This window comes from Danio aesculapii, chromosome 9 (genome assembly GCF_903798145.1).
Source record: "Danio aesculapii chromosome 9, fDanAes4.1, whole genome shotgun sequence".
Classification (NCBI taxonomy): domain Eukaryota; kingdom Metazoa; phylum Chordata; class Actinopteri; order Cypriniformes; family Danionidae; genus Danio; species Danio aesculapii.
In genome coordinates this window covers 37,589,872-37,609,461 of record NC_079443.1, presented here as the reverse complement: position 1 = coordinate 37,609,461, position 19,590 = coordinate 37,589,872, and the positions used below count along the sequence as shown (strand labels likewise).

The 19,590-nt window shown below is 34.3% G+C and overlaps 1 protein-coding gene across 1 annotated transcript in view; it reads right to left on the bottom strand.

The window, feature by feature from the left end:
• The window catches only part of lrp1bb (low density lipoprotein receptor-related protein 1Bb), a 625,723-nt gene that overhangs the window by 138,362 nt on the left and 467,771 nt on the right, over window positions 1-19,590 (bottom strand). Inside the window, exons 42-43 of the mRNA XM_056465638.1 lie at window positions 10,077-10,266; window positions 5,283-5,487 (exon numbers count right to left, since the gene is read on the bottom strand). Coding sequence (XP_056321613.1) covers window positions 5,283-5,487; window positions 10,077-10,266 — 395 coding nt within the window. The remainder of the gene's footprint in view (window positions 1-5,282; window positions 5,488-10,076; window positions 10,267-19,590) is intronic.

Genomic DNA, 19,590 nt, shown 5'->3' with positions numbered 1-19,590 from the left:
ACAAGAATAGAGGATCTGCTTTTGAGACAGATAATCAGATTTTTAATTGAATTGTATTGTTTATGATGCATTTTTTCATATGCATTTAATGTGTGGGTATTTCAATAGTTGAAGGCAATATTTTTAGCCCTCCTGTGAACTTTTTATTTTTTAAATATTTTTAAGGGATGTTTAAAAGTAAATACAAGTGATGTTTAACATTTTGTCAACATCATTTTCTATTATATATTTTTTTCCTGGAGTAGGGCTGCACAATATATCGTTTGAGTATCGATATTGTAATGTGTGTGTCCCTAATAGTCACATTGCAGGTTATGCAATGTTGAGTTAGAATTATAGTTGTCCAAAAACCACAGGTAAAACACACTAGATTTGTGGAGACACTGCAGAATTAAACCACAATAAAGTGAAATTTTATAATCTGCATGTGTTTTAAGCATTTTAGTTGTGCATAAAGAAGTCTAATAAAGATTAATTTTATTAAATAATTTGTATGAACCATAAAGCATGGTTTATTTTACTGTGATATTTGCTCCATTGTGTTTACTTATGACTGTAGTTTGTTTATCATATGTACACTTGAAGTCAGAATTATTAGCCCCCCTTTGAATTTGTTTTTCTTTTTAAATTTTTCCCAAATTATGTTTAACAGAGCAAGGAAATTTTCATAGCATGTCTGATAATATTTTTTCTTCTGGAGAAAGTCTTATTTGTTTTATTTCGGCTAGAATAAAAGCAGTTTTTAATTTTTTAAAACAATTTTAAGGATAAAATTATTAGCCCCTTTAAGCTATATTTTTGTTCGATAGTCAACAGAACAAATCATCTTTATACAATAACTTGCCTAATTACCCTAATCTGCCTAGTTAACCTAATTAACCTAGTTAAGCCTTTAAATGTCACTTTAAGCTGTATAGAAGTATCTTGAAAAATATCTAGTAAAATATTATTTACTTTCATCATGGCAAAGATAAAATAAATCAGTTATTAGAAATGAGTTATTAAAACTATTATGTTAAAAAATATGTTGATAAAATCTTTACTCCGTTAAACAGAAATTGGGGAAAAAATAAACAGGAGGGCTATTAATTCTGACTTCAACTGTAAATAATAAATTACAAAAAAATATTTATGTTTCCCCTACAAAATCATTCCAATCCATATATATATTTAAGTTCAAAATATACTGTCATAAGAGCAAAGACAAAATATATTAGTTATTAGAAATTTGTTCTTTAAAATAGTTTAAGCTGCTGTGACACAATGTACATTGTAAAAGCACTATAGAAATAAAGATGAAATTAAAACTAAAGTAAAAATAAAAGTTTAAATAATAAAAGTCCATTTACACAGCCCATCAACGTAATGTACAGTGTAAAACATAAAAACGGATTTTTCCACAAAAAATACATAACACATTTTTATAGATTATCTGCTTTTATAGATTAATACTCTCACTGAAATTAATATTAATTGATTTTTAGAACACTGCAAATAAAAATGTAAGACCACATGCATAATAAAATTTCATATTTTTCTGCAGTCATACAGTGCTCAGCATAACTGAGTACACCGCACTTAAAAATTAATATTTGTATCCATTTCTCAGTGAATATAGGCAATGTATTTCGATGCATTTAAACCAAACAGATTTATAAAACAGAAAGATTTATTAAAATAATATTTTAGTCACCAAAGATATATAAAAATTGAAAGATGATACAATTAAATTCAAGCAAAATGTTGCAAAACAAAATTACAACCTACAAAATTTCAACAAATTTTTTTTTTCTCTTGATTTTTCCTCTTTTTTTAATTTGTATTGAATATTTTTCTATAACATAAATTTGGGTGTACTAGTTTTTGGACCGTTATTGTAAGTTATTTTGTTAGATGAGCTCCAGATTTGGCTTCAGTACTAACTAATCTTATGTATATGCAGCACACATATCATATTGTATAGCTTCCTATTAAAAATATTAATTTAAAAGATAGATTTTTGAGGGGTGTACTTGTATATGCGGAACACCATATATTAAAACATTGGCCACTGAATATAAAATGTTCATGTTTTTAAACCACCAGTTTTACACAGAAATACATCTTACATCAAACCAGTGGCTTACAATTGCAGGCAAGCAAAAAAACTGCCTCTGACAACCACTGGAAAGTCTCTATGAGGGTCCAAAAAAGCAAATGTGTAGGTAGAGGACACATGCTTTAAATAATCCCCCAGCAACCAGTTTAGCCCAGATCCAGAGAGTGTTAATGCGGGTGTCATAATGACGGACACGGATATACATCACACGACTCCTTCTGGGAGCTTTCCGGGCTGTGGGGCAGGAGGACGTCCCACAGCTCTGGAGACCCAGCCATTAACAGGAACACGCTTGTATCCGTGATCACATTAGCCCTGCCACCATGGTGGAAAAAATAGGACAGGTGTTGATTAAGAGAGCCCAGCTTGAGCAAACAACAACTGGAGATCCGAGAGGTTGGGGGAGGGGGTGGGGGGGGGGAGACAAGGAGCTTGCCAGATGGTTTTTGATGGAGCATATTGATTCAGAATTAAATTTAGGGGTGCAAGCGTTCTGCTCCAGCACTAATTATCTCTGTTTATCTGATCAAATAGATGTCAAATAGAGTTTTGGGCTAACAACTATAGCCACGTGCAATTGCTTGCGGTTCTAATGGGCATTATTAGGAATTAACACCTTAACTGACTGTCCTCTTTGTGCTGATGCGATATAAAGGATGACACCACACAGGGCGACAGATTGTGCTTCATCAGAGGAAGTCTATCTGTGCATACCATTCGGTTTCAAACCCCTTCAGTAAAACCAGTTGGGAGATTCCAACTGCAAGGCGGTTTGCCAAAAGCCATGTTGATTTAGTTTTGCTTAATTCTTCACTGTTTAATTGGGGAGCTGATAGGCCGACCCAGCAGGGGTCCCAAAATAATCCTTCATTAACACTTGTGCACTTGGTTTGGGAGGTTGTGGTGCTTAATGAACTCTTTGTCATATTTCTTGAAAGTGGGTAATTCATTAGAATTAAGCTGATTTTGTGAAGGGTCAATGGGCACTGCATCAGCGGACACTAATAACTAAAAAGAGATGCCTGTTTTTTTGAGTGGTTATTAAGTCGATACTTTAGTGACCGCTGGAAAAAAAAAAACATTATAAATCTCTCTTTTTTTGGTTGTGTTAAAAAATTGCATGTTGGTTGAAAATAAAATAAAGTTACTACGCAAAGAATGAAATGCAACCAAAAACTCTGTGTTAGTTTAACATGGTACAGTCAATTATTTGAAAAAAAAAATATATAAAAAAACTTCTTTCTTTAGCAACAAATATTTAAATGCAATTAAGTGTGATTCATATAGTTTAATATCGTTATAATATAGGTTACCAATACTAAAAATTCATAATACAGTTTTGCACAAGACAAATATTGAAATTCAGTTAGAAGGAAAGAATGAAATTTTATACAGGGAAATTTATTAGACCTCCTGTAAAATTTGAACTCTTTTTCAAATATTTCCCAAGACATTTTTATTGAAGAAAAGTCAGACACAATTATCACAGTACTTCCAATGTGTTCAGCATAATTGAGTACACCCCATTTTGAAAATGAATATTTTTTTCCATTTCTCAGTGAATATAGGCAATGTATTTTGGTGAATTTAAACCAAACAGATTTATTAAACAGATATATTTATTAAAATAATATTTTAGTCACCAAACATATTTAGAAATCGAAAGATAATACAATTAAATCCAAGCAAAATATTAAAAAAAAAAAACTAAATTTCAACTAATTTAAACAATTTTTTTTGCTTCTCTTGATTTTTCCTATTTTTTTATTTGTATTTACTATTTTTCTATAACATATAAATTTGGGTGTACTAGTTTTTGGACCATTATCGTAAGTTATTTTGTTAGATGAGCTCCAGATTTGGCTTTAGTCCTGGCTAATCTAATGTATATGCAATGTAAGTTTGGCTGGTATATTTGTTTTGACTGGCTACAGAACAAACCACTGTTGTCCAATAACTTGCCTAATTAACACAAGTTGCCTAGTTAACTTAATCTAGTTAAGCCTAAAGCTTTAAGTTGAATATCAGTAATATATCATAGCAACACTTTTTTGTACTGCCATTATGGCAATGACAAAAGAAATTAGTTATTCAAATTTTTTTATTAAAACAATTACGTTTAAAACATGTTGAAACAAAGTCATCTCGCTGTTAAACAGAAATATTTTTTACACACACACACACACACACGCACACACACACACACACACGCACACACATATATATATATATATATATATATATATATATATATATATATATATATATATATATATATATATATATATATATTTTTTTTTTTTTTTAATTACAATTTCACAGGAAAGCTCATAATTTTGATTGTAAGTACATTGCAATAATTTGATAATTGTGATAAACTATATAGTGTTTTTAGGCACTATTACAATAATAAAATGTACCACTCAATTGGTGAGTAACATTGGCTGTTTCTCAATTCCAAGAACGCAGAGAACGGACTTGCATTCTTGTGAAGACCGGTCTTGCCAAGTCACCTCAGAGGAACGAACTCGGGGCACCGCGAAATCAGAGAACACAGAGAAATATACTTTGCACAATACAAATAAAACTGATTTTAATACAAATTTAACCAAGAATGTGTTTATGCCTTTATTAAGATTTTCATGGTAATGTTTACTTTCACTCATTCTCATTTAGAGAAACTCCAGAAATAAATAAGTTATATCTCTAAACATTAATAATAAATCTATATAAACTGCTGCACTTTCCACCTCCTTTATTCAGTCGCAATGACTTCTGGGACTTCTTGAGCGAGTTCGGTGCTCAAGTCTGCATCTGTGCATCCTCAATATCAAGAACGCATCCGAGAACTTTCACGCATCTTCCGTTCTTGCTGTCTTGAGTTTTAAAACCGAGCTTTGGTGGTTGATGATGACGTTACAAGAGAACACAATGACGCAAGATGCTGAAGAATGCATATTGAGAAACAGCCATTGTTTCATATACTCAGCAACCCATGTTAATTTAGCTTCTGTGTTGAGTATTGTTTAATGTTGGTATATGATTCTTAATACACTGGCAAATATAAAAATAAAAAAGTTTCCTATCCCTTTAAAATGATGCATGTTTTCAGGAAAATCATGAGTCATTTCCCTGAAAGAGCATTCTTGGAATCACCTAAAAACAGAGAAAGAGTCATACTTACATGCCTGTGGGAGCCATCATATTCACAGCGTTCAATTTTTCCCAAGCTGCCGTCAGAGAAATACAGCTTTTCCGCTTTATGGTCAATTGTGAGTCCGTTCGGAGTGAATACATCTGTGCTAATGATGACTTTCATGTTATTCCCTGCAAGAGTTGAGCGCATGATACTAGGGTGCTGCTCGTTCCAATTGGTCCAAAACATGAGGCTACAAAACACAGAAATGAGAGGAATAGATGTGATTTTACAGACAACGGCGAGGCAGAATGATTTAATACTGTCACCTGCCGGTATTTTTAAACCCCCTTTATGACACAGAGGAATATGACCTACCTTGCAAATAAGAGCGGGCAGAAAGGCCTCGGGGCCTGTTTGACGTTTCCTTATAAAAATTCCTTTCACAGTCTAATTCCACCGACTAATTGAAAATTAGTGATACATGCTGACATTCTATGCCAATTAATCATTTCAGGTTAGATTCTAATTAACAGCAGCCTGTAGTCCATTTGAAAAAGTGCCAGATTACCAAGTAAGCATATTCTCTCCAAGGTTGAGGGTTTAATGTAGTCTGTGAACTCAGGGTCAGCCCATCTTTCTGAATATCAATGCTGTTCATCAGTCTCAAACGGTTCTTTTAGAGGAGAATTTTAATATATCATCCGTTATACCTGGAGAGTAGCTACTTAGCTTGGATTAAAAAATATTCAGTCCACAACAAATTTCAGACGGTGCTCTGCTCATCTGAAGAGGTCAAACTAATTAAAATCTTTTCCCGACTCGACTGATTGACACTTCATATATGTCAGTTTTCCTGAGTGTGACGAATCAATTTTCTCTCGATTTTGAAAGTCAATACGCTTCTTCCTGACATAGAGATCAATTTTGCTTCATGTCAACAAAGGTTCCTCTATCAAGTGAATGTATCCATTTGATTTAGTCTGCAGCGAATGGAATCTTTCCCTCTGCCAGAGCGGAAAATCAAACATCACTGCTTACCATGTCACATGACCAGTTGCGTTTTGAATATTCTTAAAGGAATAGTTCACCCAAAATTGAAAATGACTCCATAATTTACTCACCTCAAGCCATCTTCAGTGTATATGACCTTTTTTCTGTTAGACACAGTTGGAGTAGTTTTAAATTTGATCCTGGTTCTTCCATGATGCATAATGGCATTGGATAGCAGAATTCGTTTTGAAGCTTCCAAAAGCAAATAAAACATAAAACTACCAAAGTCCCTATAAGGCAAGTCATTTCGCTCGGCGGCGGTGGTGTAGTCCTAAATAAAAGGTGGTGTACTATTACACCCGACCCAAATTTTAAATAGGCAAGGAAACAATGAAAGTCAATGTTTCTTTGATTCATTAGCTATATATGTATATATATATATATATATATATATATATATATATATATATATATATATATATATATATATATATATATATTTTTTTTTTTTTTCTTTTTTTTAACTTTTTTACATCAGTTACCTGTAACTATTAACTTCCACAACGAAAGTAAAAATAAATATTTTGTCAATATTGTCAATGTAAATCAATGGTTACAGGTTTCCAGCTTTCTTCAAAACATCTTCTTTTGTGTTCAACAGGAGGTAAAAAAGACAAACCAGTTTGGAACAAGTAAAGGTTGAGTAAATGATGACAGTTTTCATTTTTTGGGAAAACTACCCATTTAAAAAGAAAAAAACAAAACAAATTTGTTCGTTTCAAAGGGAGATGCTAATAGTCTAATCCTATTTAATGATTTATGTTTAGCTAATAGTGCCCCACCCTGTGATTGGCTGTATGTATACAGTATGTAGCTTATATAATCATTTTAGTACTGAAAAAAAGTGTCAATCAAGATAGTTACAACAATTTAGTGAACTTTTATTTAAGTTAACTCAATAGGGCCTGTGCATACATGGAAAGACAGCTTTTAAACTTACTTTCTTTTCTGGCTAATTACTTTACATTTAATAGGTTCCTTTAAACATCAATCAGCCATTATGTTTGATTGTCACATTCGTGCATGCTTGTTTTAAACCAAACTATTAGGAGTCTGTCTTCTGTTGTTTCTATTATATACTAGTAATAGTTTACGCGATTTACGAGTAGTTTTTGGCTCATCGTTTTTTGTCTTATATATAGTGTCATTCCCTGTAGCGGTAGACATGATTAAGACAAATGTGAAATACTGTTTTACAGTGGCGATTTTAGGATTTTCATTTTAGAGTGGATCAGGAACAGATCCTTTTGGAGTAAACAAAGAAAAATGTATATACATTTACACAACATATACATTTTTAAGTAAGAATTTAAAATAATACACTAAAATTAGGGAACTTTAATCAGAAAAATAAGTGAGTATACACAGGGTATATGCAATTATTGATACTCAGAAGTGGTAATACCAAAAAAGGTCGTGAAAAAAAGTAAGCATACTGAGTATACATGCATATAGCAAGGACTACACCACTGCTCGGCGGTCATCTTTCAAACACCTCTCGGGCAGTATGCTCGGGCATTCTGTCTGAATGTGGAAACATCAAATTCTCCAAAACTGTTTGCCAGGATTATGATTACACTACATATTTGGAAACATCATAAAATTAAACAACAATTGTCTCTTAAGTTTCATTTCTAAAAGTCTGCATTTTTTTCCAAGTTGCCCAAGCTAATGCGCACTTGAAAGGAACAAGATCACGACACCAACCTCATTTATGGTAATTTCACACATTATCATCCTAGGAATAATGCTTCGTCAAGATCACGATGATCTTCCGAAGTAATTTACAACTTGGTCTTGATGGTGAATTTCCCTCAGAAATGACAGCGACTCTTTGTTTACTAGTTTGTGGGCATTTGAATAGTTACTTTGATGTGCATTTGACAGTACAGACTGTACCTTGCGTTTCTTTCATACAGATCACAAAACCAAAAAACTTGTGTTTTCAACTGTAGTTGGTTGATTTAAAAGTACAGATTTCAAGCATTATGCGGACATATTTCTTATGTCTGTGAAGCAAGTATTCACTAAGATTCCAGTGCATTTGTTGACCACAGAAACTGTTGTAAAAGCACACGTCTGGTCTGAGTTTCTCCACAAAAGAAATGTCCGTCTACAGCAATCGATGATTGGCTCCTGTACTAGTAGGCGGGGCTTCATTCACCATTTTGACCCTACAGATTTCCCCATTCAAAACTACACGAGTGACATGTCTTGTGTCTACAGCCTATACACCACTGTATCTATAAAAAAACACATTGAGCTAATTGATGTGTTTTTCTAACATAAATATTTCAAATGTTTAATTTATAAAAAAAAAAATCATTTGTGTTAAGCGCAACTGACATATACGATGTAGATGTATACCATCTTATGACCCATGACATAAGACGGGTAGCTGGGGCGCTGCTGGCCGGTGCGGGCCCTATGACAACATTTCTCGAGTGTTGTGGATGAAGAGAAGGGGGGGGGGGGGGGGGGGGGAGGGGGGGGATTGTTGCAGACGATATTGAAGAGTTGGGGGGCAGGGTTTAGGGGGGGGCGGGGGTGGTCGAAAATGAAGGAGGGGGGGGGGGGGGGGCATCTGGTGGGCGCTTATTAGTACCTATGGGGGCCCCAAAACGACGTGGGCCCTTTCAATCGTCCTAACTTACCCCCTAGTGGCACCCCGGCAGGTAGATACACTTATGTGGCATTGTAAGAGTAATATACTCTATAAAGTTACATAGTGACATCTAGCCAACTAGTTTTCTTATTTGTTGATGTCTTGTGTGGTAATTGGTTCCTGCTAGACGCGTCTATTCCTGGAGCTTCCACTGTGAACATGTCTTATGTCATATGTCATTGGTTGCATACGCCAGATAATGTGAGTTCGACCACCACCAGAAGTCAGTGATCAGAGTATACATTTTTAAAAAATGTAATGTTTTTGATCCGAAAACAAATCGATCCACTTGTGTTGTCCCTTTGGTGTTGTACAGGTTAGTTTGACTACGGATTTATAAGCTTTTGGAAGCTTCAAAATAAAAGCTACTATCCAACACTATTATACAGCATGTAAGAGCCAGGATGGGTGGCACAGTGGTGCAGGGGGTAGCGCTGTCGCCTTGCAGCAAGAAGGTTGCTGGTTCGAGCCTAGGCTGAGTCAGTTTGCATTTCTGTGTTTGCATGTTCTTCCATTGTTTGCGTGGGTTTCCTCTAGGTGCTCCGGTTTCAGGACATGCACTATAGGTGAATTAGGTAGGATAAATTGTCTGTAGTGTTTGTGTGTTTGTCCTAGTCCTCCAGGTTGGGGGTTGAGAGTTGGGCTAACAACCCACCTTGTAAAAATTAGATGTTACGAAACACTAACATGGTTCGGCTAAATATCAACTTCAATATAACCGCTCCAGAAGTAAGTAAGAGCAAGGATAAAATTAGACATCTCAACTATGTCCATCTTTAAATTATGGGGTAATTTAAATTTTTGTGAGAACTATTCCTTTAACTGCAAATATGCATTTTAATGAGAACTCAGAGCACTTTAAACATTGTGTTCTTCATTACTTTTGAGAATCACTCTCTGTGTCTTTTTTGTAATTGGAGAATTGCGTGAACTATCCATAATAGTTCTGTAGTTCTAATATAACTATTCCTAATTGGGTGAACTATTCCTTTAACTGCAAATATGCATTTCAATGAGAACTCAGAGCACTTTAAACATTGCGTTCTTTATCACTGCTAAGAAGCAGTTTCTCTGTCATTTTTGTAATTAGAGAATATTCTTTAGAGATAATAGCAGTCGCTTACTTTTGACATTCATCTAGTGCCAAGACGTGAGGATGGTCGTCCTCAGACATGGTGACAACAGCTTGCCTGCCGAAGGCTCCTTGTCGGCTCTGGTCTACTGTGTATCTGCTGATGCTGGAGGTGGTGGAGCTGGTCCAGTAAATTGTGTCCCAGGCATGGTGATAAGCCAAGCCCTCAACCGAACCAACATCTAGAAAAAACAAAAACAAAATTCTTACTCTCCAAGACACACTGGAACCAATCAAATACAAAACAATTGCATGTCCTCTAGAGTATGTGTTCAACTGTTGGATTTATTGCACAGTATGACACCTTTTTTAAACAATACACTTAAGTCATGATTTGATACAAAATCACAACAACTTAAGGCAAAAAATTTATATGATTAATAGTAATAATAATAATAATCATCATCATTATTATTATTACTAAAAAACCTGATAGAACATAACAAAAATGTATTGCATATAACTGAGGTGGTAGACTTACAGTAAATAAGCTTGAATAGGCAATGCTAACACTAGAATACAAATATTTATGATTTTAAAGCTGGCTTAGATTTATGTAATACAAATATGCTTGCACAGTCACTGAGTACATATAAACAGGGCATTTTACTGGTAAAACATTATCAGATGCCCCCTGCATTATTAATGGTATATGCAATGTTATATTCAGTAGTTTAATGCAGTATGTTGTCTCTGATACACTGTAAACTTTCATTTTCCCTCATGCAGTAGACTCATGCTGTGAATACAGGCTTTGGTTTGAATTCTTACAGACAAGCTGCGCACATGACTGTCTCAGTACTAGCTGCGTCTTGCCTGTCTCCAATTAATGCACTTATACGTATAATAGGAATAAACCGTCTAAAACATTTAAATGATCATATTAAAGAAAGTAAATGTGATATGGAGAATTAAATGGTGTTTGTGAAGACCCATGACTTTATGAAATGCCACTCCAACACATACTGTATTCTAGGGCTGTTGTGTGTATGTATATATATATATATATATATATATATATATATATATATATATATATATATATATATATATATACACACACACACACTTCTGTCTGATTGGCTGATAGAGGTGAATTATTCTGCAATATCAGAACTCGTACAGCCTCCTCACCTGTCTGCATTACTCCGCCCATATAGAGTGACAGCAGATGAATGAACTCACAACAGTTTGACAAATATTGCAGCTGTTGGACAACATAATGTACTTTGATTGTTTTTTAGGCAAGATTGTAGTTGTTTAAATTGCATGTATGCAGTTTATTTATAAGGACAGTGCCTATTTTAAATATTTATAGTTTCTGAGATACAGGAAGTTGGCATCCATCAGCCTGTCATTGAGAAGAGTAAAAACGGTTGACGTTGTCCATCCACAAGATGGCGAAAGAGATCGCATAATAAGCCCTTAGAGGAGAAAAGGTCGGTGTATTTTCAAACTACAGCTGATTAAAACATAATAAAATTGGTAAGTGACATTAAAGTCAATCTCTCTCTTTTTATATTGCAGGACTGTATTTATACCATATATTTGTAGTATATTGAGTGTGAAATGGGACTCCCATATCAGGAATGTACAGTTAAAATCAGAATTATCGCCTTTTAATTTTTTTTTCTTTTTTAAATATTTCCAAATGATGTTTAACAGAGCAAGGAAATTTTCACAGCAAGTCTGATAATATTTTTTATTTCTGGAGAAAGTCTTACTTGTTTTATTTTGGCTAGAATAAAAGCAGTTTAAAAAAAATAAAATAAATAAAAATAAAAACATTTTAAGGTCAATATTATTAGCTCTTTTAAGCTATTTTTGTTTTTTCGATAGTGTACAGAACAAACCATCGTTATACAATAACTTGCCTAATTACCCTATCCTGCCTAGTTAACCTAATTAACCTAGTTAAGCCTTTAAATGTCACTTTGAGCTGTATAGAAGTGTCTTGAAAAATTTCTAGTAAAATATTATTTACTGTCATCATGGCAAAGATAAAATAAATCAGTTATTAGAGATGAGTTATGAAAACTATTATGTTTAGAAATGTGTAAAAAAAAATCTTCTCTCCGAAAAATAGAAATTGGGGAAAAAAATAAACGGGGGCTAATAATTCAGGGGATTTAATAACTCTGACTTTTTGTGTTGGCCTCTCTTTGTATAAACCTGAGTTACTTTTTGGTTGGCCATCTGTTTGTTTCTAATGAGTCTGCTATTTATTTACTGCAGACTAGTTCTGTAAAAAGATTGAAGAAATGCCCGTTTTTCCTTATTGCAAACACACCAGTAATCTTATAGTGATTGCATTGCTTTTTCGGGGTTAATTATTGTGATCTCCCGGTAGAAACAAAGAAATTCTGGGAAATATCTCTAGACTGATGGCATTTAATGCCGTTCAGCCTTATAGTGTAAAAATTTGAGCAAAATCACCTGTTTTGTCATCACTTTAGAAATTATGCTAGAGAATCATTCAAATACTAACTCTAAAGTGACGTAGCAACGGTTTCTGCTGTTCTGACATCAGCTGCAGATGTGAATGAATGGCTGAAGAAAGTAGTTCCTCATACAAAAGGGTTTTTAGACTCTCCATGTTTGATTTTCTTTTTTATGCACATGATTATGCCGGCAAACTGTTGTATAAACGCAATATCACGTAGAAGTAATTCACCAATGCAAGCCTCTCACCAGTGCTGATTTACAGCCATATCGCACTGCTACTCGTGTGATATTGCTCATATGTACTGCAATATTAACACAATTTCACCAGATGACTTGAATATCTCTATTTGGAAGGAATTTATCATTTTAGATAGACTGGGATGATATAATATAAAAACAGTTCACAACCATAAATAAATACAATGAAAAAGAAAAAGATACAAAGAAAATAAACAGTGTTTTATTGTTTTCCGAAGAGCCTAACGGTATTCAGGTACAGTAATTAAATAATCAAATGTATAAATAATACTGCATAGTCTTTGCTTTCTGAATAATTCAATACAATAAATTGTTGTTAAAGTCACAAACAGCACTTTCTTAGACAATATCGATACTGATTTCTTCGACATCAATGCTGAAATTATTATTATATATTATTTTGTGCAGCCCTACTGTACACACTTTTGTATACATAAAAACTTTGTAGAGACCAGCCATAGATTTCAATTTACTGACCTGACAATATTTTCTCTCCCTTAAACCTAAACCATCAAAAACTTAACCCAGAATTTTCCGAAACACATTATTTCATATGTTTAATTAAGTATTTCTTTTGTGGAGACTACTATGCAAAACCTTGATATTGCGAAAAAATAATAATAATACAATGGCACTTTTTGTTTCCTTTTTTTCACATGAAAATCACTCAGTGAGCATGAAAACCCTAATCAATCAAAGCGACATCTCACTGAGCATTATAAAACGGTTAGTCTTTGTCTACTGTCATGTCTAAAAATCATCAGAGAAATAGCAATTGTGTTTAAACACTTGGCTGAGGCAAAAAAAGCTCTTTGAAAAATCTTAGAGAATTCTTTATTAACAGTCTGCAGAAATCCATCACTAATTAATCATTCACAATAAAAAGTGGCTGACAGCTTGCCTTTGCAGACACTGTTAGAGAGGCCAGGGAGTAATTAACAGGGGATGTATGACTTAATTAGGGAAATGTGGATTATTAACGTCCTCACCCTCTCCTGGTGACAGAACGCGTGTGTTTGTGTGCATGTAGTCGAGGTGGCGGGGATTGGCTTTCATCTCTAGAAAAGTGAGTGAGCTCAAGTGTGGAAACGCCATCAAAAGCAGCAGCTCATTTCAACCTGTAGTCAACATCGCTCTCTCGCTCGCTCCGGCTGAGGTACTTATGCTCAAATCGATGGAGCAAGAGGATATCTATGTGAACGTTATAGTCGGGCCAGGCTATGAAAAGCACACATGAATGGCCAAGTGCACTTTTTGTGTAAAAATGTCTCCAATGATTCATCACAACATCTAAAGGGTTCATTAGGCTTTGAGAAGAAAACAAAAAAGCAAAGCTAATTTTAATTACAGACTGTAAAATATCGAATAAGTAGAAATGTCTCATGCATTTTAGTCTAATTAACTGAAAAACGTGCCATTGTTTAATTGAATTACATTATATTTGCATTCAATAGCATTTTAGTTTAGTAGTCATATAAGAATTCTGAAATTTTACAGGTGCCAACAGCATCACACATAGTAGTTAATGCCTTAACATTAAACAAGAAAGAAGAAAAGCAGTGACTCAGTGATGCTGATGATATTTTGTCGAATATTGTAAACAGAGGTAAGGGTGAATCAGAACGAACCCATTTTTAAAATGTCACCAAGAGGATAAAGATGGAAAATTAGGCAAAAGTGAAATATGAAAAAGGCCTAATACCCAAGAAGCCATGAGGTTAGTTAAAAGGGAATTTGGAGAGTACTGTAAGTGGATAGAAGCACTAATCATGCAGCACTGAGGCTTTCTAAGTATATCTGAATCCCATTAACCTCAGCCATGTGAAATGAGCTGGGTTACTAAGTACTAAAAAGACATTACGTTTTTATTCCTGCTGTTTTGTTAGGACAAAGCCTGAATCCAATAGTGCGTTTCATCAAAATAAATAAATAAATAAAAACAGCAATAATAAACTCATAATTGAATCACCCTGTTTTGTTCTAAAGCTGCATTACTTTCTTTTTGTGGAGTTAAGCTTTTAGGCTATTAAAACATAAGCATATTACAATATCCAGTGGAGGTAAACAAAAATAGAAAACAACCTGTAATTTCCTACATTTCAAGTTCACTGCATTGTCCTAGTTGAAGTTTAACTAATGCAAGTGATGGAGCAGTCCTGTGAAGTGCTTCACAATTGTGCATTTTTTATTCGATGTTTGGTGTAATATCAACTGAAACAATAAGACAGCCAGTAGCATTCTGTTTAATCACAGCTCTGCCAGTGAGAATGGCTGAGCTCAAGAGCATCAAAATAAAACTTTAAGCAGGTGGGGCATGTCAGATAATAGAGAGCGTTTGATGAAAAACTGAAGTAAAAAAAAAACAAAAACTAATTGTCACTGTTTTGGAGAACACTAGCTTATAGATATCCTTAAAACTAACAACACTCGTACACACATCTAAAAATAATATTCCACAAGTTACATATACTCTAAAGCAGTGTTTCTCAACTGGTGGGTCACGACCCAAGAGTGGGTCGTGGGAACATTTTCGGTGGGTCGCAGAGTGTGTGGTCAAAAAAAATAAAAAGTTAAATTTGTAACTTATTTTGCTTATACTTATTTTATTTTGAAATGTGCATGCAACAATCGTACAGTTTGACATGTGAAATTTCATTTAATTACAGCAACAAATATGTCGAAGCGCAAGTATGACCCCGAATATGTAAAGTATGGACTTACATATATTGACAACAAAAAAGGCTTAAAACCTCAGTGTGTCATATGCAGTGAGGTGCTCTCACAAGAGAGCATGAAACCTTCTAAATTAAAACGACATTTAGAAACTAAACATCACAAAAGTGCATACATTTTGTTATACATTTTGTTAAATGACAGCAATAAAATATTGTTTATTTGTAAGTCTTGGTTATTTTCTTATTATTTATCTTTCACTACTTGTGTATGTTAACAAATAAGTACAAATTAATTATAATTCCTAAAATTAGATTATAGTTCCTAAAAGTTTAGGTCTCTGGTTCTCTTGGTCTAAAATTTTGGTTTCTGTTTGAGCTTGATGACCATGTAAACATGTGGGTCTCTAGGCCAAACCAGTTGAGAACCACTGCTCTAAAGTACAATATAATAAATGCAAAGTTACAGAACACTTTCAGATTCCCCTCAGTTATTGTTTATCTGACACCTATTGGTGGGCCCCTTTTTTATCTGAGAACCCTATTTAAAGCAAGAGTCCACTTATTTCTTGGAAATATTTAATATTTAACAATTCCCCTAGAGGTTACCAGTTGAGTTTTACTCTTTTGAAATCCCTTTAGCCAATCTACAGGTCTGGCGGAAGCACTTTTAGTTTAGCATCTCACACACACAAACAAAAATACAAAAGTTTTTATACATCCCCTATTTAAGGCTTGACTTTTCTGTATTTACACCCTGTACTAAGACTAAGATGCTACTTGTGTAATCCGATTTAATAGTTTATGCTAAGCTAAGGTAAAATTTTGCAATTCTGACCCAGAGAAATCGGCTGAATGGGTTCAAAAAGGATACAATTCAATCTGTTTAACTCTAGGTGACTATTTACAAAGAAGTGCAGTGTTTCTTTAACTGGCAGTCAAAGTTTCCAGTTTTAACTAACATTGCAAGGAAGTGAGTTGTTCAAAAGTGGCTGAAACTGTAGGTTCACCAGACGAAGGCCATAGGGACAATTCTTTCAGCCACAGCAGGAGAAGCTGCTTTTTTTCAAACCTTCTTCCTAAAATATAGTATTTGTACAATTTCTAAACTATAATGTACTAATTCAAGTACCTCAAAAAAGACTGGTTGTCCATGGAATGGATATAAAAATCTGGATAATGTGAAGAATCTCAATGGGCAATTGGTTCAACAGTGGAGTTGAGATCTGTATCTTGGCATTCAGTGTTTTACAAAGTTTGAACTGTAAGGCTGTGTGTCCACCAAAGAGATTTTTAATGAGTTGAGCATCAGTTTCTGTTGTTGTCAATAGTGAGGCCACATTTTTGTAGTGAGGTGATGAGCTGTCATTTTACGGTCATCACTGAGTGCTGATCGTTTTATCCAGCCCTTGCAAGTTGAAAAATCATTAGTGTCACTTTTGAGCTAGCCATCCAATCACAGTGGAGGAGGGGCAGGACAATACTACACAACTGTCAGCAAATAATCTGCTAAAGACTTTAAACTTGTAATGGTACAACAGGCATACTCTGTTTCAAACCAACCAACTGAAAAAAAAAACACTGCGCCGCAAAAAACACTCACAACTGAGGATTTTTAGAACAGTGCTTGCATTTCTTCGGAGCAAAAATGAAACTGTGGACACAAGCGTTAGCACATTCTAAACCAAAAACTACATTTCTAAATCCATTTTTTTCTTTAGAAACATCCAATGAAGGTTTGCTAGCTAGTGGTGAAAAGAGTACTGAAAAAAAAATCATACTCAAGTAAAAGTACCATTACGTGCCCAAAAAGTAGTGCGAGTAAAAGTATCTGTTTTATATATTACTCAAAGTATGAGTAAAAAGTAGTCCTTTTAAAAGTACTCAAGAGTAGTTAGAATTATGTATACATGTAATTTGTGGCTGTGTGTGTAAACGTAACATTCTGTAGTGCATTTAGCTAATGTTTAAGGCCATTTCGGTCATCGTACAGTTAAACCGACAACCTGATTTCACCAAGTAGGACATGTTCCTAGATTAACATCTATGTTGATCCTGGAACAACATTCCAATCAGCCAATCAGAATTAAGGGATATGCTTACAGTTTATGTTACGTTTAGGTTTACGGTTAGGTTTATGCACTTCTACATGATTGTTATGCAACTACTATTCCCCTCTGATTTTGGGAATAATTCACAGCTAGGGTTGGGTTTAGGGGTAGGGGTTACATTTTTGACAAAAATCATGTTTCAGGATCAACATAATAGATGTTAATCCAGGATCGCATCGTACTTGGCCAAATCATGTCGTGCTACAGTAAAGATCCGTCATCTTCTCATCAGTGACATGCAGTCTAAACAGACTCTGGGTCATCTTCTTGGACACTTTCAATGCTTCCAAACAGTTTGCTGCATTTATTAATAGCCCATGTCTTGAGGTACTTCAGTGTGATGTGATTTACTTTCTATGTGCAATTTAATTGGACAGGAATCACAGGACTGATTTTTCTAATCCCCATAGAGAAGAAAAATAAAGTAGTCACTGCAGGTTAAAGAAAGGTAGTGGAGTAAAAGTACTGATACTGCACTAAAAATGTACTTAAGGGAAATTTTTAAAACTACTTAGTATGTAATTTACTAAGTAGTTTTTAAAAAGTGTACTGTTACTTTCCCTTGAGAAAAGCTACTCAATTACAAAAATGTGAGTATTTGTAATTTGTTATTTTACACCACTGCTGCTTGTCTCGCAATCCAGAAAGAAAAATCCATCTTGAGTACATTTAGATAATTTAAATCAAGTTCCTTTTATTTGCCATTTGAACCTAATCATGTTTGTATGAGTTCTAAATCTGAAATTATGATGTGCATATTAGCATCTGAAACAAAGTGCACTACTAGTACATGGGTGATTTAAAAACTGGCATGATTGTCTCATTACATTGTAAATGGATAATACACAGTCATTAGGCATATTAGGTTTTCATTGTGGGTCACCATCAGACATGGATATCGATCGCAGCTGAAACGTCTGCCGTATATAGCATAGATGAGGAAATCAATAACAATATTCTGAACTCTCCAACAACAGCGACAGGCAGAATTTTGAAAAATATCACCACGCTTCCATTCATATTTCGGTTACAGTTTGAGGACGGTGGAAATGAGACAAGCGATTTTAATCCATCAAGGGTGGAGACACAGAAAAAGATGCAGTGTTTTAAACATCTTTTTTGACAGTTAAATTGGTCCCATTTAGTTGCAGAAAAATGGAGGCAGCTATTACAACACTTTTACTGGATGCATCGAGGCCTTGCTGTACATCACAGTGCAGTGCCACTTATAGTTTCCAACAAATGGCCTTTCACAAATGGCTGCTAAGAGGCTGGAATGGTTCTAGCGGCAGAACATTAAACAACATGCGGGTCACTGCAATGAGTCTGCATCAGGATGATGACAGGACCAAAAACAAATGCCAACATTTGGAAAAGCAACATTTCTGGCTATCTCTCGCTCACGATCATCAAGAAGCTAGCCAAACTCTCTAAACAGCCGGAATTAGAAGGGTTTCTTTTTTTCAAACACCAATTTAAACCCATTTTAAAAACATTTACAACAAATCCAACAAGTATTCTTGTTTACTATAAGTCTAAACTTATTCTTTGACTACAGCTGACTGGATGGTAACTGTCAATGTCTGTAATAATAATAATAATAATAATAATAAAAAGATATATAACAAAAGTTATATGCATTTGAATGAAGATGAATTCACAGTTAGATTCTGACATGAGCTCTGTACTGATTACAAATGGAACTCTCTTTTGACTTTTGCAGTTTATAATCAAAGTTGGGTCTAATGCGTTCCACAGTAACACGTTACTGTTTTATAATTACATATTTCGTCAACTTAGATTTTGAGCTTCAAAGATTTGGCATTCCATATAGCAAACAATATATGCATAACAGTTCTCTTTCATACATTAACATGACAGAGACCCTAAATGTAAATTATCAAAGTTCTTTTACATTTGCAAATTGGAGTAAAAAAAACACGGTAAACGCAGATAGAACCTTCTAATTCTGAAAAATCCTTTTCCACTTAGAATTATAAGGTTCTATCTGGCAGATCAT